The sequence below is a fragment of the Balaenoptera borealis genome (assembly GCF_965194805.1).
Source record: "Balaenoptera borealis genome assembly, chromosome: 1".
NCBI lineage: Eukaryota > Metazoa > Chordata > Mammalia > Artiodactyla > Balaenopteridae > Balaenoptera > Balaenoptera borealis.
In genome coordinates, this window is record NC_138860.1 from 116,444,460 (window position 1) to 116,471,502 (window position 27,043).

The 27,043-nt window shown below is 34.8% G+C and overlaps 1 protein-coding gene across 3 annotated transcripts in view; it reads right to left on the reverse strand.

Annotated features, from left to right (window-relative positions):
* The window catches only part of PKN2 (protein kinase N2), a 127,262-nt gene extending 101,639 nt beyond the window's left edge, over positions 1-25,623 (reverse strand). For 2 of the 3 annotated variants that reach the window (XM_082383308.1, XM_082383306.1), the window contains exon 1: positions 25,204-25,623. Coding sequence is in view for 1 of the 3 variants with exons in the window: in XM_082383306.1 (XP_082239432.1) it covers positions 25,204-25,251 (48 nt within the window). In the remaining 2 variants the exon portion in view is untranslated. Of the gene's footprint in view, positions 1-18,906; positions 18,980-25,203 lie in introns of all 3 variants that reach the window. The other variant, XM_082383307.1, reaches the window with a different exon arrangement.
* Positions 25,624-27,043: the final 1,420 nt, after the last annotated feature.

Sequence of the window (27,043 nt, forward strand, 5' to 3'; positions counted from 1 at the left end):
AGAGCTACAGATTTCATCAAGAAACAACTTCTGGTAAGGAAATGATTTATAAATATACCAGATTTGGTATAGTAGTTGGGGGTAGAGGGATGGGAAGGGAAAGAAACGTAAGAGACAGGTATCCAGAAAGCTTCATTCGACTGTATTGTTAATGTGTATTTCTTTAAATCGGTAGTGAATACAATGGTGTTTTATTGCTCCCTATGTACCTTTTGGTATGCCTATAACATTTTATTAAAAAATGAGGACGGAATGATACAAAAAACTAAAGGAGAGCGCTATCTAATAGTAAAGATACTGTATTTCATTACTGAGAAAGTAGTTTCGGAAGGCTATAGAAGTCTAATGTAGGATAGTCCCCCGTCTGGAATTTTGAAGGTAATGGCCTCTCAACCTCTTAAAATTGTTCTACTCTGAGAGTACATTTTCTTAAAAACATGATAAGAATTTTTAAGTTTAAATGCCATGTTACTGGGTATATTTCAATACATAAGAAACATTAAGTATATATTTAAATTTGTGACCAATGTAATACATAAACTTCTTTTATAATTCCTAAAAATGAAGTTTCTTAGCTATTACTTAACTACATTTTTAGTAGTATCTCACTGATTTTTTCTCATATTATAAAGCTGGTGTCCACAAATATTAATATATCAGATAAAACAATTAAAATGGCACAAATGTATTACGAGTCAAGTTGGTGTCTTAAATGGATTCTGAATTACAGCCTTAATTTAAAATATTTATACTTTATGGTATATTATTTTAATAATACTGTTTTTAATAATTCATAACAAACCCTGGTTATTACCCATCTGAAGGAATCATACACATTCCATTCTTAACAATTCAGAATATGGAGTGCTTAGTTCTCTTAATTTTATAGTAGTATATAATAATCATAATTGCAAGCATGTTCTTCCTACAAAAGTCATATTCCATGAGGTACTACAAAAACATACATGGGAAGAAGTAGCAGTAGCCAACAGTAGTTGTTCAGATATAAACCATAATTCGGATCTTGACAGGTAGGAACTCTCATATATCTTCTGTCCTATAACTTAGCACACAAGTTTGTGTTTTAAAATTTGTTTCATTCAGCAGCAATTTATTAAATGTCTACTATGTGTAAAGTTCTATTCTAGACACTGATGATACAAAGATGATCAAGCCACTCTTCCTATAAAGTAGTGGCTCAGATCTAAGTTCACTTCATTAATATGGAAATCATTGTTTCAGCTCAATCATATCTCCTATTTAATATTACTAAAATTATTATTGGTAAAAATGACATCTCAATTTAAAAATGTAGTTAAAAATCATACCTATTTTAATAGCATGTGCAAATCTCAGGCTCTCACATGCTTCCAACACAGAAACACTTTTCACAACCAAAACTATCCACAATGATTAAGCAAAGGTAGGATATTAAAGGCAACAGAAAGAGAGAGATTATGAATAAGAAAACCGAAATTCTAGTCATGGTTCTGTCACTGATTTGCTATAAGACCCATGGCAAATTCTTAAATTGTGTTTCAATCTTTTTTTTCTAAAACAGTCATTTAGTTCTAATTTTAACTCAAACTTTACATTATATCCATTATGAATCCTATAAACAACTTTTGCTGTCATGATGATTTGGGATTGTATGCTTCCTTTTTCCCCCCATTCATTATCTTAGTTTAGCAGGAAGTCCCAATATCCCTGTATAATTACTTAACGTGTATCTTCCCTTCCACAGTTTAAGTTCCCTGAGAGAAGGAAGTATATTTGATCACTATTAAACATTCTGATCCTTCTTTTATGACCAGGCCCCAGAATAATGCTTCGAATACAGAAAGTGCTCAGTCAATATTTGTTGAATGGAGAAATGGCTGCTCAAAGTTGACATACTGAGTGAGAAGTAATACCTGACAGAAAAAGAAGAAGAAGAAAAAAAAAAAAAAAGAATCATACTAACCACTAAAGTCATCTGGTACAGGAATAAGGAGTACTACGTATTTCAAGAAAGAGTCAAATTTTCTATGTATGCTATGTAAATCAGGCAGCAAAATGTGACATACACTACATAAATGTAATTTCTAAAAACAATGTTAAAAATCAATGCTTCATATGTTTAAAGGGTTAAGAATACTTTATTTGGAAAATATACTTCATTCCCCATTGATAAGACATTAAAATATAACTGAATACATAATAAAAGAAAACTACATTTTAATCACAATTTAAAATTGGTAATTTTGAAGTATGATTTGATATCGTATCACAACACATTAGGTCACATTCTCCAAAGTGAAGAACCAACTTTTCCACTGGTATAAGGAGCACCCCAAAGGAAGATAAAAAGTCACACTAAGACTTCAAGCTATCCTATTCTTTACTACCAAATAGAACAGAGTTTATAAAATGACATATTCCACTATGGGTGGGGTTAGATAACAAAAACCTACAGAGAACCAGTCAATAGCCGTAACTAATTTCCTTATATCTATTCACATTAACACAAGAACTACAGGTTAGACAGGCTGAACCACAAAAAACATAGTTAGAGGATAACAGGTAGGCTATAACTGCAGATCTATAGAATGTCACTAAGGCATTATGTATACAGGAAACACTTAATAACAATAATAATAATTTGAGATTCCCCTCCCCCACTCCAGGTTGTCAATCAGCATTAGTGTTAGTCATGCTACTGAATGTAACCAAATGGTAATAACTTCTGTTCCCATATACTGCCCAATAAGCTGGATTTCCTTCAAATATACAAAACAAGTAAAAATGCATCAAAAGAAAAATATAAGAACAATTATTGACCCAAGTACTGTAGTAATTCAAATGTAAATTATTCATGGATTACTTTTGCCATTATCTAGAGCACTCTGGGATAAACAAATGTGAAATGTTAGAGTTGCTTTCCCTCAATATTTTGGTTAAAAAAATACAACCACGTAGAATTCAGAATGGACAATAAGCAAATGAAAAACTACCAAACCTCTGTTAGGAGATGCAGTTAAAATAATGAGATATTTTTCATACCAAAATGAATTATTTCTCTCCCAGGCATTTACCCAAGAATAATAAAAGCATAAATCCACTAAAATACTTGCACACACATGTTCATAGCAGCTTTATTTGTAATAATCAAAACTTGGCAACGACCCAAATATCCATGTACAGGTAGATGGATAAACAAATTGTGGTATATCCATACAATGGAATATTACTCAGCAATAAAAAGGAACAAACTATTGCTATATACAAAAGCATGGTAGAATCTCAAAAATCACTATGTGGAGTGTATGAAGTTATGTTAAAAAAAAAGTACACACTGTAAGATCCTTTCATGTAAAACTCTAGAAAATGCAAATTAATCTATAGTGATAGAAAGCAGTTTAATAGGCCTGGGAATTGGGGAAGAGGGTGTAATGGCAAGATTACAAAGGGACACAAAGAAACTTTAGGGAGTGATAGACATGTTCATTGTTTTTTTTTTTTTTTTTTTTAAATAAATTTATTTATTTATTTTGGCTGTGTTGGGTCTTCGTTTCTGTGAGAGGGCTTTCTCTAGTTGCGGCAAGTGGGGGCCACTCTTCATCGCGGTGGGTGGGCCTCTCACTGTCGCGGCCTCTCTTGTTGCGGAGCACAGGCTCCAGACGCGCAGGCTCAGTAATTGTGGCTCACGGGCCTAGTTGCTCCGCGGCATGTGGGATCTTCCCAGACCAGGGCTCGAACCCGTGTCCCCTGCATTGGCAGGCAGATTCTCAACCACTGCGCCACCAGGGAAGCCCGACACGTTCATTGTTGATTGCAGTAATGGTCTCATGAGTGTAGAGGTGTGCCAAAACTTATCAAATTGTGTATTTTAAATATGTGCAGTTTATTGAATGTCAATAAGATTTCATTAAAGAAAGGTATTTTTTTTTAAAAAAGAGAAAGCCTTTTTAATTATCTTATTCCCTTATTATAGACATGGTCATATTTTCCTTTTATTAAATTCAAGGTTGTTCATTAAAAATCTCTACTCAAGTTAGGATATCTTGGTTCTAGTCTCAGCTCCCTTAGTGATGGCAGACAAATCACTTAACCTCTCTGGGTCTCATTTTTCTTATCTGTAAAATGAGTTTAGGCTAAATTGATATATGCCCATCTCACTTAATATTTTATGGATCTATAGACTAGTAGCCTCAGCTTTTTATCATATTATGTTGTTCCAAGAATTCTATAGTAAATCAAATCACATCTGTGATGGGGGAAAATGTTTATTACAAAATTCAACAGTAAACCTCTATAATTGCTTAAGATATTAAAATATAAACTATATAGTGAAAAAAGCATCAGTTTAGATTTAGATAGAGCTAGTTTCAAATTCCAGTTGGGCTAACTTGCTATGTAACATGAACAAGTAATTTTATTTTTCTATGCCTATACAATATACAATAGCCAAGATATGGAAGCAACTCAAGCACCTATCAATAGATGAATGGATAAAGAAGATGAGGTGTGTGTGTATATATATATATGTGTGTGTATATATATATATATATATATAGTGGATTATTACTCTGTCATAAAAAAATGAAATCTTGTCATTTTAACTACATGAATGGACCTAGACGGTATTATGCCAAGTGAAATAAGACAGAGGAGAACAAATACTATGTGATTTTACCCATATGTGGAATCTAAAAAATAAAACAAATGAACAAACAACAAAATGGAAAGAGTTATAGATACAGAAAGCAAACAGGTGGTTGCCAGAGGGGAGGGGGCGAAGGGGAGGAAAAAAATAGGTGAGGGAGATTAAGAAGTACAAACTTCCAGCTGCAAAATAAATGAGTCATAGGTATGAAATGTACAATTTGGGGAATATCGTCAATAACTATGTAATATCTTTGTATGGTGACATATCCTAACTAGACTTATTGGGGTGATCATTTGAAATGTACAGAAATACCAAAGCACTATGTTGTGTAACAAGAACTACCATAGTGTTATAGGTCAATTGTATTTTCAAAAACAAGCAAATGAACTCATAGAAAAAGAGATCAGATTTGTGGTTACCAGAGGTGAGGGGTGGAAGGAGAAGAAAAAGTTATTAAAAATAGTTATAAAACTATCTGCATGCTTTAGACTTTATTGTAATACATGAAAATAATTACCATATTATTAGCATAAATTAAAACTACCACTTTAAAAAGTATCTCTCACTATACATTTTAAAAGACAAGAATTTGGTTACTCATGATGATGAGGAAGGTTAGACAAGAATACTTATTGAGTGCCCACTAAGTATCAGGCACATAAAGTAATAAATGCTTTATTTCATGTAATTTACATAAATAAACCAAGGAAGCAGAAGGGGGATGAGGAGTGCTGGAAGGTAGGGTGGGAAGTACTGCTACTTTTATATAAGATAATCAAGGAAATGCTCTCTCTCTCATAAGGTATTATTTAACAGGGATTTTAGTATATTTTAATTCATAAATCATTTTTCTACTCAAAATATCACTGCATCAGTAGTCAAAGATTTCCCCGGCTAAACTACCTAAGAAGTCATCCCTTTAAATTGGTGTATTCATGAACAGAATACAAAATATTTCAAACACCATGCTGCAGGTTAAATTCCCCCAAAGAAAAGATCCAACAACTATTAAACAGAAACAGTTTTCAACTGAAACTACGATACCTCATGAAAACTAAGCATTTGAGAGCTTTCATTTGCTTTTCTCTTAGCTCTTTGAGTTAAAATATCTTTCATCATACGAGAAAGAAGTCATAACTGACTAAAAAACTTTTAAGTGGTGAAATCTGCATATTCCAAGTAAAAGGAGTAAATATGATATAAAGGAAAGCTATTTTTTAAAAAATAGGCTTTATTTCTTAGAGCAGTGTTAGGTTCACAGCAAAATTGAGTCGAAGTTCATAAAGCTATTTTTTAAAAGTTTACATTCTTTACATCTTTTTGGCTGTTGACCTCAAAGAATAAAAACAGCACAATGCCTTATTTCTCGAGCTGTTGACAAAAGTTTAGAACCAGCAAATGTATCAAGGCCAATTTCAATTATTAAATAATGTGCCTGTTAAAATAGAAAAAAAAAACCAAGAAACGTAATTTTGGGCAGCCTTCTAAATGAAAAATAGGAAGTTTTATTTAATTTTCCCTGCCTGCATGCATTTGGTTCCCATTATCCCACTCTCCTGGAACATCTTTTTCTCTTAATAAAATTCCACCTATCCCTTGAGCCAGTTTATATTTCACCTGCTCCCTAAAGTTTATCTTAAAGTGACCACTCCCTTCTCTGAAGTCCTATAGCAACTGCCTGTACAACTCACTTAGAAATTGCGTGTGACCTCCAGTCATCTCTTCCATTGCTATCCTGAAATATAATTTAAATCTTGGACCGGTAACTATTCATGATGGTCTTAGCAACTGAATTTAGTTTCTAGAGCACCACTGTCAGTGAATAGTCCCTAACCACATGCAGCTGTGTATATTTAAATTTAAATTAAACTAAAAAGACAGTTCCTCAGTTGCACTAGCCACAATTTACATATGGCCAGTAGCTACTATATAGGGCAATAACCAAAATGATATATAACATTTCTACCATCCCAGGAAGTATTATTGAAGAATGCTGTTCTAAAGGGTAGTGGCCAGGTCCAATATTCATTTGTATATACTATAGTTCTTAACATAGTACCTGAATATGGTAGGCACTTCAATATTTGATTTAATAAAGGCAAATTACTGTAGTGGAAGAGATGGTCCTACAAACATGTCTTGTTTGATTAGAAGTCTTTTAAGAATTTAAACAAATATTTTAAAATTTAGAGTATATCTCCCCCCAAAAAGGCAATGAGAGCCCATATGGAAACAACCACAGCCAAGAAATGATTGACACCAACTGCTTTTATACTTGCAGATTCCACATTGTGTGTATGTTCCCTACATTCACCTGCTTCACTATTTTGTTACTTGCCTAGATCTTGAAGGCATGTTAGTTGCGACGTCTGCTCTATATTCCATGGACATTTAAAAATTATTTTTTATTAACTAATATAAGAATTAATTTTGATCAGTTTTCTAAAGCTATAAATAGTGTACTTTAAACTGAATGGCTCCAGTTTGATACATAATCCTTTCAACAATGCAAGCCCTTAAGTAAACTGTTCTTTTTATATAAACGAAAGGTTCTGAATAAGAAATTTTCATACAGTGTCTAGTTGGCAATGCCTGAATCATAAGAATTAATCACCTTTCAGGGAGAGCCTCTCAAATACATGTCTTAATAATGTAACTTTTGAAATTAGTTTTTTTAAAACGTTCCTTTGGGGACTACTGAAACAAAGAGAATGTGTCTATTTTAACTTCACAATAATACCAAAATTCATTTGCTCAAATATAATTACAACAGTAGGTACACAATGGCATTCCTATTGACTGAATTAATGAATTATATCCTTGCCTAGATATGAAAAAACTTGTTGCAAGTATCACCAGATAAAAACAAAATGTTAGTGTTCAAATAGTGAACTGTGAAATTCTGGTTTTATAACTCTTTCCTGAACTAAATATTTGTTATTTGTTTTTTGCTATTTGTAGGTGTTTTATGGTATCTACATACATTCGATTTTAAAAATTATCTACTTTCCTCAGCTTCAGCCACTTCTCATTATCACACCAGCTCATTATCTGTAACTGCAGAAAGCCAAGTTATTAACAGAAAAACAAAAGTTTCTGTTTTACAAAGAGCTGGAATGTGAACTGGTATCCTTTCTTAGCTCAACTCCAATAATTAAGCCTAAAAAGATCTTTTCCAGAGTTGCTTATTGTCACTATCACTCCCTTCTCTTTCTACAAGATCAGAACAAACAACAGCCTAAGTTTTTGCTCCTTAATACTAGTTCTAACTAAAAATTGTTTTTAAACTAATGCAATAACAGTTAAAAGTTCTGATATGGAAAAAGTCATTTGATAGATTTTTAAAAATGAGATTAGATCAATTTCCTTTTACTTCTGAAAAGAAATACATGAACCATTATTCTAAGAAATGAGGAATTTTATTTTTGGCTTACAGTCTTTCAAATAATATACTCATGGAATTAATAAAAAGTTTTAAAAATTACTTTTAAAATGCTAGATTTAAATGAGCTCTCAAGCTCAAGCACTTATTCAGCAATTAAAATAATTTCTAAACATAGCCAGCAGGCTCAAAAACAGTTTCATGCATTTTAAAATATCCTGTGATACATTTTTAAAAAGTAATCTAAAAAGATAAGTCAACAAACTGGTATTAATAAAAACACGGGCTTCCCTGGTGGCGCAGTGGTTGAGAATCTGCCTGCCAATGCAGGGGACACGGGTTCGAGCCCTGGTCTGGGAAGATCCCACATGCCGCGGAGCGACTAGGCCCGTGAGCCACGGCTACTGAGCCTGCGCGTCTGGAGCCTGTGCTCCCCAACAAGAGAGGCCGCGACAGTGAGAGGCCCGCGCACCGCGATGAAGAGTGGCCCCCACTTGCCGCAAGTAGAGGAAGCCCTCGCACAGAAACGAAGACCCAACACAGCCATAAATAAATAGATAAATAAATAAATAAAATTAAAAAAAAAAAAAAACACACACAACACAGAGTAATAAAGGGAATGACACACACACACACACACACACACACACGCACACACGCACACACCACCTGCCCCTCCAGTTCTCTAAAGATGGCATTTGAGGTTGTCAGCAAAAAAAAAGCTTCATCTAATTTCAGTGATAGTAAAAATGCTTAAGAATACAGTACAGAATTTCTAGTTAACAATACTGTATAGTATATTAGAAAGTAGCTAAGAGAGATCTTATGGAAGTTCTCATCATAAGAAGAGAAAAACTTGTAACTATGTGTGATGATGATGTTAACTAGATTTGTTGTGATAATCATTTAGCAACATATACATGTATCAAATTGTTATGTTGTATACCTAAAACTATTACAATGTTATACGGCAATTATATCTTGATAAAAAAATAAAATTTAAAATACAGAATTTCTAGAATAAGTTGTTTTAAGATCTCAACATGAAGAAACTGAACAAATTACTACTAATCATCGTTTGCTGTCTTCTACACCTGAGATAATTAAACTCCACTCCTAAAAGCGAACACAACACATACTCTCCTAACTAACAGAATAATGGATATAAAATATGATTTCAAACTCAGTCTACTTTCCTGTAAATCTCTGATATATACAGATATATACACTTTACGTATTTTTAATATATTAAACTTCTAAGACATTGTTTACTTCACTTGAAAACCAATTTAACATTCATTCAGCACAAAGTACTTTAATACTTTCCAGTCAGAGTGTGAACCCAAACCTCTTGACTCATTGCAAAATATGTCTTTAAACAGACATAATTATTTTCTAAACAAAACTAAAACATTTCTTTATTCAAATATAAATAAAAATATTTCCATAATCCACAAGAGACTTTTCTGTCTTCCTTAAATTTAAGGTATTAAAATAAGCCTGTGCATTCATTATACAGCACTGTTCAAGAGAACTTTCTGTGATGATCGAAATGTTCTATATATCAATGCTGTCCATATGGCAGTCACTAGCCACATGTGACTACTGGGCACTTAAAATGTGGCTAATGTGAATGAAGAATTACATTTTAAATTTTATTTAATTTCAATTAATTTAAACTTTAATAGCTACATATGACTAGTGGCTCCTGCACTGAACAACAGTTATACCCTATCAAACGATCACAACTAGGTACAATACCTCAGTACAATATATATTAAAAGAAGAGCATCAAAGGAAGCAACCCAAGTGTCCATTAATGGATGAATAAAGAAAATGTGGTATATACACACAATGGAATATTATTCAGGCTTAAAAAGGAAAGAAATTCATGCTATAACAAAGATGAACCTTGAAGACATTATGCTAAGTGAAATAAGCCAGTCACAAAAAAGATATACACAGCATGATTTCACTTATATGTCAAATTCATAGCGACAGAAAGTAGAAGAGTTTTTGCCAGGACCTGAGGAAAGGGGGTAGTGAGAAGTTAGTGTTTAATGGGTACAGTTTCAGCTTTCCAAGATGAAAAGAGTTCTACAGATGGATGGTGGTGATAGTTGTACAACACGGTGGATGTACTTAATGCCACTGAGCTATACACTTAAAAATGATTACGATGGTAAATGTTATGTGCATTTTACCACAATTAAAAAACTTTTTTAAAAGCATCATAATCTGACCAAATAAGTACTTCTGATAAAAGAGTTAACTAGAAATCTAAAGTCACCAAAAAAGGAAATACAGTGCTTTTTTTACAGAAGAAAACATCACATTTGCTGAAAAATAGTTATAGTAACCCCATTAGGAATCAAGTTGTATTACATTATCCCACTATAGCCAAGAGCTGAGCATTTTACTTCTACAGGATCTAGGTGGACAGAGAATATTGTCTTTTTTAAGAAGGCACAAGGTTAGACAGAGTAAAGTCAAAGCTGAATTGCGAAGTATTGATACTTAGTGTTTTGTTGTTTGGTTTGGTTTGGTTTTAGGCACTGGCAATACAGCTGGCCTTGAGCGAGTCACATATTGAGCAACAAGAAAAACAGAACCCAGAAATACATTCAGTTAACTGTATAGCTATTTTCACCTTCCTTAGAAGATAAGATGAACTCTATTTTAGTGGTAGGGTATAATAAAAGTACAGTTCTCAGATTGTAAAGAGCATAGCAAGGAAAAACTAGGGTAGGGATGAGAATACTACCACTAATAAGAAATTACTTAGGCACAAGAAAGGAGGATAAAATTAATGTAGGTAACAAAAACAAATAGATCATCCTTTTTCTCACAAATCTATCTGAATGTATTCAGGCCCAAATGCTATGATCAGTAGAAGTGTTAACACGTTACAACAAAATATTTTAGGAAAGTTATTAGATGCTCAAGTGGAAAAGGGCTTATAAAATGAAGTTTATTCTAAGGTGTTTTAAAAACTTTTTTATTTAAAGTAGTTTATTACTGTAAGATATTTGCCCCCACAAACAAACTAGAAATTAGGGCAGACTAAATTTTAACATCAGAGAGATATATATTATTCCTTTAAAAGATATAAAATGAGTAATTTTTCAGTGCACTAATATGTCTCATGCACATAAAATACCTTGCAAGTCGATATTGTGGGTAACATGATTGGCCTATTTTAACATATATAATTTATAAATATAGAAAACATCATTCAACTTCATTAGTAATAAATTCTTTAAATGATTTTTAAATTATGTATAAACTTTAAACCATGATAAACTCTCCAGAAGTTACACACTACTACTGCTGGAATCACTATACCTCTACAGTATTTTTATGTTATAAAAATTCTACAAAGGACTTTGATACTACCGTGAATACTCACAACTAGGTGGCAAACTATATATTGCCTTTATAGTTGTTCTTTTCTCTTGAAAAAAAAATGACATTCAATTTTAAAATAGCTTTAAAAATGTTAACCAGTTTTTAAGCATAGTAAAGAAAAAGATTATAACTTTAAAAATTAATAAAACTAGAATTGTATAGAGTACTAAAATGAGGGATAGGAGTCAGAAAATAACGGTTTAGGTTAAAGCAGGCATTGGCTGAGTAAACATGAACACCTGTAAACTGGGTATAATAATTCCTCCCTATGCCTAACGAAAAGGGTCATCTTAAGAATCAACTGAAATAATACATATAAAAGTGCTTTATAACTCAAAAATGCTTCACAAACATAGAGTGATATTGCTATTAGTAATATTACTCATATTTTTTCAACATCCTCCTCTTTATTTTGTATGAGGTAACCAACCAACACCAGTTTCATTTCTATAATTACCATTACAGTACAGTAAAATAAAGACTATCTGCCATCTTGCTAACTTCAAAGAAAAGAAAAGGAAAGGAAAGGTCCACTTTTTTTTTTTTTAAGATTTAGTCAAGTGGTTTTTTTTTAGGGATTTGATAAGTAAGAATTTTACTTTAGATCTGATATTTAAGATTTCCAATCCTTAAAAGGACAAACCAAAACTAAGTGTAGAATTTTGTATAGAGTTCTATGAGGTTTTAACACAATGAAAACATATACCAGAACAAAAATTTATAGTAAAATGGACTCTCCTGATGCTGGAGTGCAAAGACAAAGTTTCCATAGCAACAAAATGAAAAGTCAATTATTCTAACCAATAAACAACAAATAATTGGACATTTACTATAACTTACACATCAAAGCTCAAACATATTCTATTAGAGTTGATATTATTTATTAATATTCAGAAGTATATTACCACAAGTCTGTTTCTCCAGTGCTGAAATGTGAGGGACCATTTTGGAATTTGTAGATATATAACCTTAGTTCAAATTTATAAAAAGTCCAAAAGCCTCTAGGAAAGGAAAAAATAAGGATCTGAACTTATTTAAACTGCTTCATGAAATCTCTGAATTGTTCTATTGCTCAATATTTACAATGTGTATTTTTTGCATGACAAATAACAGACTCTTAAATGAAAGCTCAATCCTAGAAGTTCATCATTTATCAAACTATCATTTTCTTATTATTCTTACACACATAACTTCAGCATACTGATAATTTAAATTAAGACAATCATGGAAATACACACATCTTTCAGATAGCTATCCTCATTATACCCTCTATGAAGCAAAAGAGGAAAGAAAAGAGGGGAAAACAACCTATGAAGTATGATCAGTTCTCTAGATCTCTTATGCTCAACTTCAGCCAGACTGTCAACCACAAAACTTAAATATTTAAAGAAAAATGAAGTAATCCTAAAACATGAACCTGCAGGGGAAGGATTACTGTTTACTATATACCAGGAACTTTATGTACATCATTTAAAAAAATACATCAGGGAAATGCAAATCAAAACCACAATGACATATCACTTCACACCGGTCAGAATGGCTATCATCAAAAAGAACACAAATAACAAAAGACAGAAAAAGAAAAATATCATATGATACTGCTTACATGCAGAATCTAAAAAAAAAAAAAAAAAAGATACAAATGAACTTATTTACAAAACAGAAACAGACTCACAGACTTAGAGAACTAACTTATGGTTAGGGTGGAAAGGTGTGGGGGAGGAAGAGTTAGGGAGTTTGGGATTGACATGTACAAGCTGCTATATTTAAAATGGATAACCAATAAGGACCTACTGTATAGTGCAGAGAACTCTGCTCAATATTATGTAGCAACCTAAATGGGAAAAGAATTTGAAAAAGAATAGATACATGTATATTTATAACTGAATCACTCTGCTGTACACCTGAAACACAACACTGTTAATCAACTATATTCCAACATAAAATAAATTTCAAACAAAAAAACAAATGCTGGCGAGCATGTGGAGAAAAGGGAACCCTCATACACTGTTGGTGGGAATGTAAATTGGTGCAGCCACTGTAGAAAACAGTATGGAGGTTTCTCAAAAAACTAAAAATTGAACTACACATGACCCAGTAACTCCACTCCTGGGTATGTATCCGAAAAAAACAAAAACACTAATTCTAAAAGATGCATACACCCCAGTGTTCACAGCAGCATTATTTACCGTTGCCAAGATATGCAAGCTACCTAAGTGTCCATCCACAGATGAATGGATAAAGAAGCTGTGGTATATATACAATGGACTACTACTCAGCCATAAAAAAGAATGAAATTTTGCCATTTGCGGCAACATGGATAGACTTGGAGGGTATTATGCTAAGTGAAATAAGTCAGACAAAGACAAACACTGTATGATATCACTTACATGTGGAATATAAAAAATACAACAAACTAGTGAATATAACAAAAAAGCAGCAGACTCACTGATACAGAGAACAAATCAGTGGTTACCAGTGGAGAGAGGGGAGGAGGTAAGGGCAATATAGGGGTAGGGGATTAAGAGGTACAAACTATTATGTATAAAATAAACTACAAGGAAATACTGTACAACATAGGGAATATAGCCAATATTTTATAATAACTATAAATGGAGTAAAACCTTTAAAAATTGTCAATCACTATATTGTACACCTGTAACTTGCATAATATTGCACATCAACTATACTTTAATTAAAAATACCTTACAATAGCCCTGAGCCAGAAATTATCACCATTTTTATAAGAAAACTTGCCTCATGGAGCTAAATAACCCACCAAGTCAGACAGCTAATTTGTGCTAAATATGGGATTTAAACCTAGGTCTGTATGATTTCAAAACTTTACCTACTAGACCGGTGATTTCAACTAGGCCTTAAAATTACTGATCAGTAAATTTCCAAAAAGAAATTTGGCAGATATATATAAGATTACTGATTTATTATTTTGCCAGTTAGAATATAACTATCAATTATTCTAATCATTTCTTAAAAGAGAGTACATTTTGACATCAAGAATGTAAGGATATAAAGAGAAGCAGAAACAGCAAAATCTCAGAATGGAGTACAGTCCACATCTCTACTTATAAACTGGCAACTTTATATAGACATATACAGAATACATACTCATACAACATTGTCCTTAGGGTGAAAATATCATCATGAACAGCACTGGTCCATGACCTACTAGTTGTAACATGCTTAAGTATCTTCAAAAAAAAATGCATACTTTTAAAACTCAACGAGGCTTCCTTTTCTTTATGTACCAAACTGATAACGCATCAAGAATTGATAGGGTCAAGTATCTTTATTGTCACAGGCACTTCTAACTGACAGGCTCATCAGTAGATAAAAGAACACTTCCCCGCTCCTCAAGGCTCCCAAGAGAACAAAAAATTAGATAACTTTTACTGATACAGCAAGAAATAAGTTTTGCTGTTTACAAGTATACCTGTTTTCTAAGGAGGACTGATTCCTTTAATATATAAGGTCTTGTCTGATGAACACTTGAGGAGCTTGGCTCTGCCTTTTGAGAGGAAGAATTTGAGGGAACTGAACTGTTCTTCTTTAGGGAGAGAAGAATTTGGAGTTTTGATGGCAAATAAGAAAGAAAGGATTGAAGAATAGACAGGAAGTTGAGGAGAGAGGAGCCAACCATGGTATATGAAACTGGGTATACTATGGGGGAAAGGACTAAGTGAAATATAAGTATCTTTGCTGAAACCAATTAACTTGTTACATGCCTATAAACATGTGTAGAAACAGAAACCCAGGAAGCAGAGGGTGCCCTGAGAATTTAAGTGCTTCCCACCAGGAAAACAGAAATCTTGGGGAGACTTTGGATTTCCATAGGCCATAAGATTGTGGGTTCAAGCCTATCCTACCTAGAGCTTGAAGGTAAGATTTGTCCTTCAGATCAACTAGCTAGTCATCAAGAATAATCCTAATGAAAAAGCAAACATTGGCATTGTTGAGAGAGAAGGAATGATATAAAATAAGGGATGCTGCACAAAGTGAAAGGCTAGGGTAAGAACCTGAGCAGACAGGAGATAGGGGGTGGTTACTGGAGTGGGGTGAGTCTGGGAAAAGGAGGAGCAGAGAAAAATGCCAAAAGAAGAAAGAGAAACTACAGTATATGGGTTAAGAGGCATTTGTCCTCTCAAGTCAGAGAGCATCTTGGTTCATGCCAATTATGTGACCATAGAGGTTATTTCCTTTAAAGTTTTGCTTTCTTCCCTATAAAGTAGAGATAATAGTACAACTTCAGTAGAATTGTCTTAAGGATTCAGTGAAATAACATCAATATAAATTAGTTATAATTTGTTTTTAATAATATAAAAAAATTGCTATTTTTATTATTACTTGCTTCAGTTGTATCTAGACTTTGTTTCTTCTGCCAGTAGAAAATTCTCGGTCTGAGATGAGGAACTAAATTATTACGACTAAAGGTAATAAACTTAATATCATGTACGTGTCAAGTGGCCCTACCCAAAGAAAAATGACGCAATGCCGTTCTTCTCCCTCAAAAAGACCATAACAAAAGCAGGAAAAAAGTTTTAGGTAATAAACTTAAAATCTGGGGACTTTTAGACATGAGCCTGTTATTTATTCAACAGACATTAACAAGTAGCTACTATGTACAAGTTGCTCTGCTAAGGACTAAAAGTGTAAAGGTGAAGACAGGACATATAGTTCTTTTTGTCAAAGATTTTAAGCATTCAACACAGCAGAGAAAATGAGGCAGGATGCAAACAACTATGGTGCAATACAATGTATGGTAAAAGCCACGAGATAGAAAATATCCTACGTAAGTTTTGAGGAGACATTATACATGACTAGGGGAAAATAAGAAAAAAAATTAAAAAGCAGATCTAAACTAGGCCCTAAAGAAACATTCCAGTTGAAAAAAATAAAACAATAAAATACAGACAGAATATAGGTGAGGAAAAATCACTAATCATGGTGTGCCTAAAAAATAGGCTGTTTGCATGAAAAGAGTTAAGAATTAAAAGGTATTTTGGGGGGCTTCCCTGGTGGCACAGTGGTTAAGAATCGCCTGCCAATGCAGAGGACACGGGTTCGAGCCCTGGTCCGGGAAAATCCCACATGCCGTGGAGCAACTAAGCTCGTGCGCAACAACTACTGAACCTATGCTCTAGAGCCCACAAGCGACAACCACTGAGCCTGCATGCCACAACTACTGAAGCCTGTGTGCCTAGAGCCCGTGCTCCGCAACAAGAGAAGCCACTGCAATGAGAAGCAACGAGGAGCAGCCCCTGCTCGCCGCAACCAGAGAAAGCCCGCGAGCAGCAATGAAGACCCAACGCAGCCAAAAATAAATAAATTAAAAGAAAAAAGAAAGAAAGAAAATCCTCCACGGGATTGCCTTTGCACCTGCGTCAAAAACAAATTAAAAAAAAAAAAAGGTATTTTGGGGCCACGGCAATGACAGCTTCCAGCTCTGAGCTAAGGAATTAGGACTGTATCTCACAAGCAGTCAGGAGTCACTGAACGCTGCAGACAACTTCTGAATCTAGCAGCTGCACATAGTCTAAACAAAAACAGAATGAGACTGAAGAAGTAGAGGTGGAATATCAAGATATTATAATCATCCAAATGATAATGAGAGCCCAAACTTGGGCAGTGGCAAAGCAATGAATGAATTCAATTTACGTAAATAGAAGAATCAACTGAAGAGGCTGAGACAGCAGTCAAATAAAAGTGACCAGCAGATCTTTCTAACACGGGCAACAAGAGAAAGAATGATCACCTTCAGAAATGCAGACAAGTCAGATGTAGTAAACGGGTCACAGAATTAGTCATAGAAATCAGTCATTTATTTATTAAGCATTATTTATTCAAGCATATATCAAGTGTAAGCCATATGTCAGGTGCTAGGGGCATAAAACTGAGTAAGACCTAGTTCCTGTCCTGAAAGTGGGAGATACACATATAATTTAACAGTTAATTGCCATATTGGATGATATATTCAATCACAGGAGCTGCAAAATGAGAAGTAGGCTAATTTGCCAATGGATCAAAATGCTACATGACCAATCACTAAATTTACTTATTTATTAAAAATGTACCTTAAGTAAAAGTCTTCTTGATTATATGATATGAACATATTTATATATTCAACAAATATATTTTTCTTAGTGGAATTTTGAAGAGTGCCCAATTTGTCAAAAGTTTTTTAAGCATACCATCAATAAATTTAACAAAAATTAAATTTAAATTTTTTTTCATCAACAGATATCACAGCAATGGCAAGAACTGCATTTAGGATTCCACGTGTGTAAATACCAGTAAATTCTGCAAGAGAAGATTATTTTCTATTTTATATCCAGTATTAAATCTAATCAGCTACAGAACTTTATTGACAAGCTATGCATATAACTGAATAACCAATTCATATAATTCTAGACTTGGAATATATTGTCCTTCAAATGAAAGAATAAAATATTAATAATTAGTAATAGTAATAAATTTGCACTGAAAAGATATGGAGTGGGAAAATAAGCAACTGATGAACTATTTACATATATAATTTACACTATTTATTTCTAAATTTACCCTTTGAGTCAAATAACATTTGAGTGGGGCCTTCCCTGGTGGCGCAGTGGTTGAGCATCTGCCTGCCAATGCAGGGGACACGGGTTCAAGCCCTGGTCTGGGAAGATCCCACATGCCACGGAGCGACTAAGCCCGTGAGCCACAATTGCTGAGCCTGCGCATCTGGAGCCTGTGCTCCGCAACAAGAGAGGCCGCGATGGTGAGAGGCCCGCGCACCGCGATGAAGAGTGGCCCCCACTTGCCGCAACTGGAGAAAGCCCTCGCACAGAAACGAAGACCCAACACAGCCATAAATAAATAAATAAATAAAAATTAAAAAAAAAAAAAATAACATTTGAGTGCCTAGTATGTGTTAAACAATACAATATTTTATACAACTTCCTATAGTTGTTCCTGTGGATACTTTGTAAATCCATGAGTCATAAACTGTATAACTTTACCCTTTCTATACCAAACCTAGACTAGATATTAAGTGCAGGCTTGCTGATCACAATGATGTAAATGATTTTCAATGTTTGCCAAAAAGGTAAAACACTTAAAACTGTCCCTCCCACAAACCCCCAAAAGAAAGTGAAAAGACAAGTTACAAACTGAGATAAGACATTCACAATACACACAAAGGATTTATATGAGGAATATAAAGAACTCTTACAAATCAATTTAAAAAACAGAAAAATAGGCAAGACTCATGAACAGAAATTTCACTGAAGAGGAAACATAAAAGGCCAGTAAACATTAAAAAAAAAAATGTTCTACATCAGTGATGATCAGGAAAATGCAAATCAAGACCATTTGATGAGATCACATTTTACACTCTTCTGATTTGTAAAAGTTAAAAGACAATATCAAATGTCAGAAAGGATAGATGACCAAGGGATCTTTTATCTCTTACCTGCTGACAAACTATAAATTGGCACAAACACACTGCAAGCTGGGCATTACCCTGTGAGGCAACAATTCTACATCTGGGTATATAATTAATAGAAACTCTTACATATATGCAATAAGAAAGAATGCACAGAACATCCATAGTCATCGTTCACAATTACAAAAACCAGAAAATAAATAAATGCCCAACAAGGAAGAGTCAGTGGATAAATATCCAAATAACCAATAAGGGGAGAGCTGAATATTTTACTCATTGAAATATCACACAGCAATTAAAATCAGTGATTACAGCAACATACAATAATATGGTTAAATCAGCAATAGTAAGTGAAAAATCAAGTTTGGAGAGATTATATTGAACACAATTATATAAAAACAACTAAAATAAAAGATATAACTTTTAGAATTGTATATCCAACAAAACTAAATGCAAAGAAAGAGAATGAACACAGGACTCAGGATGATGGTTACTTTGGATGACAAGAATGTGGAGGTAGGGGGATGGAATGAAGAAAAACCATGTATAGGTTAAGTTCCTAGCTTTTAGGGGGAGTTGGGGAGTGAGTGGTGGTCCATGGGTGTTTATTACAATGATATATGGATGGATAATGATTAATCCAAACCAGTGTACCTAAGGTTTAATAAAAGGAAAAAAAAATCTGAAAATTTAATGAAATTTGTTCAATGAAAATTCTGAAACAGACAAAACAAGCACCTCCTTAGAGAATCTCTAGGGAAACAACTATAGGAAAGGGAAAACAATATGATTAATTGTAAAATATATGATATTTAGCATACGTATTGGGTGGTAAGTATATTTTCTATAATCTAAAATAAATTCTAAATTCTATAATAACTTTCCAATAAATTATGATGTTTGTAAGCCAGGGCAGTAAAGCTTCAACCAATTAGAAAAAGTAAACCATTGCCAAGTTCCTAAAATAGATAAATCCTAATAACAGTATATATTATGTAATTCTTGTCTATCAGTTCATCTCTATAACACGACACCAACAGTTACCCTCAAATCTAAGGTATTTACCATCAAATACACTCCTCCCAGGCTTTCCTGTTCTTCATTTTTAACAGACAATATTTATGTATATAATGTTACACAAATTTAATTTTTCTGAGATTGTGAAAAACTAAATGTGACAACGGAGCTAGTTTCAAATAAGATTTCATTAGATAAAATTAAGAGAAACTAGACATGTATCAAAATAAATGTTCTCTATTTCTGCTTTTCTAAGATATTAGAAGTTTACTTTTTCATTAGTATGTTTTTCTCAGTCAAGATTTTAAGTATCTTTTTAAAGCTTTTAACTAGTTTCGACTTTCTTTGTTGTCAAGTTTGAACTCTGCTGCATATCAAAAGTTATTCATATTAAATGTTACATGATTTCTGTCATACTCTAATTAGAGTAAAATTGGTTTTTGAAATACAGTAGACATTTGACAACTGTTCAACAGAGTACACAGTACTAGAAAATGATGCAAAATTAACTACTCTGTTCAAATATCATATATGCTTCCGGAAGTAACATTATTTTAAGTGATATTCATCTCTCTATTAACTAATTAGAGATGATCGAAAAACATGATCATTTTAGAGCCATCATTTTATAATACCAGTTTCAGCACAAAGACTTACTCAAAATAAAAATATTTTGAGATAAAAAAGTCAATAAAGCTAGTTTGATCCACTTATCTAGAACTAGTGGCAATTTTTTTTTAACCTACAGCTATTTCTATCTTAAAACTCTATGAACTTCATTTCTCTTTACAATTCTAATAAGTAAAATAGGATACAGAAGGGAGGAAAAATATCAAATCAGTATGTTGTATACCTTAAAATCACACATTGTATGTCAAATATATCTCAATTTTTTTACAAAAGGGAGGAAAAAGAGGAAATGGACTCAAATGCCATGGGACTTATAAGTTGGAAAAGCTCGTCAATTACTCTGATAGAACTATGAGCACCTTCTATTTTCTTTGATGCTTTTCTGCATTTTCCAGATTTTTCTAGAATACACTTGTATTACATTGATAATTTGAAAAAAAACTGTAAAATGTGTCTTACCCATCTACCTACTTTCTCATGCTACATTCCCCCAACTCATGCTAGTCTTAATCCTCCCAACGCAGACACCTTCTACGTTCCAGTATCACTGCAAAATTAGATGCCATCTCTTAATTTCCCATCAAATGTGTAAAATAAAAGGGTGCTGTATGTAGATATAACTAGTGCAGAAATCCTTTTTGAACTTTTTAAGGGAATATTTTTGGGACAAGGGATTAGAAATGTAAATTAAAGAAAACTAAGTAATTTCTTAAGTCAATGATCATAGTCAACTTTTAACAGTCAAGACATTTCTCATCCTAGGTAACAAATGGAGCCTTCTCATCAATGTACTGTGTACCTACTCAGTGCCAAACACATAGCTTGGTTACATAGCTTAAAATTTTAAAGCAAAGTTTATTTTATGGACAGTCTACAGAGAAACATGAAATCTTTTGGAAGGTTTTGGGTGAACATTTGACAACTTTCATCAGAAACATTAATTGTTAAATGAAGAAAACCTGCAAAAATGTTATTGTACTGTTATTCTTTGTAGAATGTTATACCTTATTTGCAATAATAAAGCACTGTTAAATTATAGACTACCAAATAAAATGTGGAAATCACTTTTCCTTGTTAGAGAGGAACCTAACAAGTAGTATAAAGTTTATATTAAAGTTAACTCTGGTTAACTACATTTTGGGCCAATTTTTAAAAAGTTCACACATTTACAATATTGGAATGCAAAACATTTATGGGTCCACATATTACAAAATGGTGTAGTCGAAAAGATATAAATCCAAATTCAAACTCAGACTTACACTGTGCACATGAATGACTGACTTAACTATTCCTGAACTTAGTTTCCTGATCTGTAAAATGGAAATAACAACACTCACTTTATTGGATTGTTTTAAAGATTACATAAGGTACACAGGGTACCAAGTACAATGTCTAACATACAGCAGATAATCAAGAAAGGTTATTTGTACTCTCCTCTAGAAAGTGAAAGTCATATCCTGTCATCTTTATGCCCTCCAATATACCTTTGGTAGCTACTCAATAAAGGTTTGTTGAAATGAATCCCTGTAACTTAAGACCAGCTACCTCAACCTTCCACTTGAGCAAGTCACCTCTACCTAAATAAATTCTGCTGAGAATGGAATTCAAGATTCCCAACACTTTATTAGCTATTTTGACGAAGATGAATATGCGATAATCAACATGGTAACTTTATAACTATGCTACTCAATATTTGGGTCTGCACTTTACAAAATTACTGTTGTAGCCAACATTTTCATTTTGAGATTCTTTATATAGTTTTCATTAACTCAGTTTCCTTGAAAATAAACTTTAATTTCTTTGGCCTCACGAAAGTATCGCACTCATTTTCCCACTACACTTCAAATAAAAAACAAGAGAACTTGACATAACAAGTTAATTACAAGAGATAAAAATTAGAAATTGCCAACTAAGTTTATGTTTTTTAACAGCCTATTTTTATTTTTACCACAGCAAATATTCTTCCTTACACATTGAAGCCTCTAGCCTTCAAAGTTTGTGTATACTTTATTAATGATTCCTTGTTGAATGGCTCCTAAATTACTAACAAGAGTTAGAAACATTACATTATATAGAAATATTACAATAATTAACAAGACTGTGGTTTCAGATTTTCTTTGTCTTTCCACAATCAAAAGTTATTAATAAGCCAATTCCACCTCAAGAAAAGTATTTCAAATTCTGCCATACAATTCGAAAATTAATTTTTTACATGTTGGATATACAATGTTTCTAAATAAATAAGTATCAATTTCATTAAAAGAAGTTGTAACATGTAACTTCCAGAGTGAGAAAAGATATGGCAAAGTAACAATTTCAACTAAACAATTTAAAAACTTGCTACACAAATTACTATTTAATTACTTAAAATCTGTATGGCAGAAAAGCATTAAGAACCTCACATTAAACAACTTTTCAATTTAAATAAATTCAAACAACTTAGAAGGTTTTTAAAAACTGGTTCTCCAAACAAGTTTGATAAATATTTGGTTACTATATTCTAGTTTCATGACCCAATGAAATAATAAAATGTTTGAACAGATGCATATACTTGGTGAAGCAAATTTTATCATGGTTCATCTTGAGTGCTGATATAAATAATATTTTCAATTATTTTAATAAACATGATAAAGTCCAAATGCAATAACTTTTATTAGAATTGGGAGTCAAATACACCAAGAAAAATGTCCTGGATATACATGACAACCTAAAATGTAACACTTATTAAAAACTATTCTTTTTCTGGAGGGGGTTACATTTTAGTTTATTTAAAAGTCTAACTTTACATTGGACGTTCCCCTAGTTTGGTCCCATTTTTAAAATACTCATATTTAAATATTCCTATTTATTTGACTTGCTTCTTTGTTATTGTAAAAAATGGTCTTATTAAAAGTCCCTAAATGTTATATTTAATATACATGAAAATATATTTTCACATTCAGTACCAAAATAAGAGTTTTTTATGTCAACTTTCTATAAAATACAAATAAGGATGCCAAATACTTTATGATTCTGAAGCCACTCCACTCAAGGAAAAATTCTCCTGTTATTTTCATGGCTTTTTTTCAGTCAGAAGTAAAATATGCTTTTCGTATTTCAAGACTAGGCAATGGAAAGCATTTCTGACGTGCCTCAAACTTCATTTCATAAGCTCACGTAAAGTAATAAAACAATAAATTCCATTCATTTAGCAAATTGGTATGCTGGAAGACTTCCTTAGAAAAGGCTAAGAGTAATTAAAACACTATATAGCAACATGTGCAATAATACGAAATTCAGCCTTGCATTTCCAAAGGATTCCAAATTTGCAAAAGTGCATTGATATACCTTGTTGAAATCTATTTTTATGGAGGAAATATCGAGTATTATAACAATGCCTTCAAGCTTACATCTAACTGCACAATAAACCAAGCTAATATAGGAATTTATCGAAAATACATTTAAACAGCAAAAAATTTAGAAGCAATTGAATTTTGAAATCATCAAGAATGAACACTTCGGAGTGTCTAGATTCAGCCTTCTCAAAAAAATTAACTGCCCAACACACAAAAACGAATGTAAGTAGGCTATTTTTTTTTTCTCTTAACTCCCATCTCAATCTTCGAGTAGCTAAAAGACTATATTTAAACAAACCAAAATAAATTTAAGTCAAAGAACAAGCATGAAACTTTAATCCAGATGTAAACATCTCTGGGACACTCCAAAGTAAAGAAAAATAAACCCAACAAGGTAGCGCACATACCCTGCACATCAAAGAGACCTAAACACCAAAATCGTGCCTACATCATCAAATATTTAGCTGGAAAATGGGAAGAATAATATTGCTACTCAACGTGGACTTTAATTAAGGGATCTATTTTGTTCACATCTTCTGCAAGCATGTGGTGTCCAACATTTTCCCTTAGTCGACTAATTTGCCGTTTGTAAACAACTTCTGTAGTTCTTTTTTGGTATTCAAACAGGAGGGAAAATGAAAGCCTGAAAAGCATCAGCATCTGAGCTTCCGGATCTGAGCTGGGAATAGTTGAAAAGGGGACCATGTAACTATCACTTGGTAAAAAAGAAATAAAAGGGTTAGCCCTCAAAATAAAAGAAAGAAATCTAGTCACCTAAAGAGGGTTGGTGAAGTGAAGCCAGCATTTGGTGAGACACTTTTTTTTGTTTTTTGTTTTTTCTTTAAAAAAAAAAAAAAAAAAACTTGTCTGGGGGCTGGAAGTAATGGGGGCGCTCTTTGTGCAGAGTCGGAGGGGAAGGGGAGGGACGAGAAAACAGCTTGGGAGTCATTCAAAGGAGTTTAAGGAGCGGTGTTCGAGGGAAAGGCGGGGCGGGGTCCGGCCCGCAGGAGGTAGGGGGCGCCAGGGGTGTCCGCGGGCGGCTCTGACACCAGGGAAGGGGCGGCGAACTGGCCGCCCCGGGGACCGGGTGAGAGCCGACTCCGGCCGCAGGATGGGGTCCCTCTGGTAGGCATTGTCAAATTAAATTGGTGGCAGGCCAGGGCTCCGGCGGGGGCAGAGGCTCTGGTTCCAGAAGGAAGCGGCTCCCGAGTGACATCCCAGAGTTTCCTCACTTAGCGGGCTAGGGGCGCGGCGGCCGCACGGCTCCCCTCGGCCCCCTACCCCGCGCCAGACTCTCTCCGTCTGCTCTGCCAGCGCCTCGCGCACGGGCCGCGGCCCTTACCTGCAGCTCCGTGAGCAGAATCTCCCCCCGTTCGGGGTTGGACGCCATTGCGCTCCGCTCTGGACTCCACACCTGGACGCGGCCGCTGCTGGCGGGCGAAGGGAGAAGGCGGGACGGGATCCGGGGTGGGGGGTGAGGAGCGGGGAGAGAGAAAAAAACCTAGGGATTCATGGAGGCGCAGCCCCTGCTGGAGGCGCGGCTTATTTCGCCCGGTTCTTGGAGAGCGGCGGGGAGCCGGGACACTCGTAGCGGGCTCCCCCTCGCCGCCGCCCGCCCGCGCTGGACTCTCTTGCTCAGTAGCTGCCTCAGGGCGACGCCAGGAGCCGCCTCGAACCTCTCGGTGCGGGGCTGTGCGGCCGCGGCGGCAGCTCCTCCTGTCGCACCATTTGGCTGTCACCGCGTCGCAAAAGCGGCCTCACTTGGCGGCTGCCAGGGCACGTGACGGCCGCGGCCACCGCCTCCCGCCGGGCGAAGGAGGTGGGGCGGAGGGGACCCCGAGGGCGGGAGTGGGGCGGGGCGGCTTCCGACCAGGCTCCGCGGCGGGGACTGCCATTGGACCCGGCCGGGGCGAAAAGGGGGGAGCGGACGGGGCTCGCGTCTCCTGGGAAGCGGGAAGAGGAAGAAGAAAACACACGCCCGCTTTCCTGCTTCGTTTAACTGCCCCGCCGTGAACGCTAGAAATCGGGAAACTACTCGCTCCTTTTTGTTTTTTTCCCAAGGTCCCTTTCTCTTTGCTTGCCACAGTTTAGGCCTAACGTAAACGGACCCTTTTCTAACCTCCACAACCGAAAGAGTTTCGGGACTCAAACCTGATAGATTATTCCGCAGCCCAAGCTATTAATCTTGCCTTTTGCTCGCACCCACCCTTTGCGCGCCTCTGCGACCAGTAAGGTGCACAGCTGGCGAAAGTGGGGTGTGGTCTGTACTTTTCAAGAAATGTTAGCGGCTCTCGACCTCTGGCAACTCTTAATGCACAGTTTTTTAAAGATATCTTTTCCCAAGCGCTGCACTACTGTGGTTTGGGCTTCAGTATTCCGCTGAGTTTAGAATTTAATTAGTTGGCTTCTTGAATTGTTTTAATTGAATTTAAAGTGAAGGCGGTGGGGCGGGATTAGCCTCGTGAATGGGAAAAAGCCAACTTTCCCGGTTGTAGTAAACATCCCGGTTAACCTATTAGTAACATGTAGCTAAGTAGTCTTAAGTTGGGGTTTAAGAAATGACACTATAATATTCAGGAATGTCAACAAAATCTCCAACCCGTAGCTTTTGTTTTGTCTGAGGAGTGAATGCATATTCTAGGCACCTGCTTAACTTTTGATTATTTCAGGCTGAGATGCCATGGCTTTGTTAAAACTACTTAGGGAAAGTGATAGGGATAGTTTAGTTAGATAGCTATTTGAATGGCTTAGTTGGCATACTGCTTAATTAAGTATGCTATCATGAACCTCTTACGCTGCATGTAAGATCTGTTGGGCTGATGCTAGGACTTAAGTTTATCTTTTTACCTTCTAAAGTCTAATGCATTTGTTTGACAAACAAACACTTGTCTAGAGTTCTGTGATCACATTTTCTGAACTCCAGTTCATGTGATAGAGAATTTTTCTGGTGAGTCTTTCAAAAGTTTAAAAACTTTATATGTTTAATACATAGCCTTGGTTGAAAATGATAATTAAAATATATGCTATAACAACACTTGGACAAACCAGGATAAAAATGCCCTCCCTGGCAAGAGCCAGACAGTGTTCTAGACCCTGGAGCTACAGCTAGGATTAAGAAAGAGTCCTTGTCCCTGGAGTGATTGAGTCCTTTGGAGAAACAGACTTGTGTCCAAACAACTGTA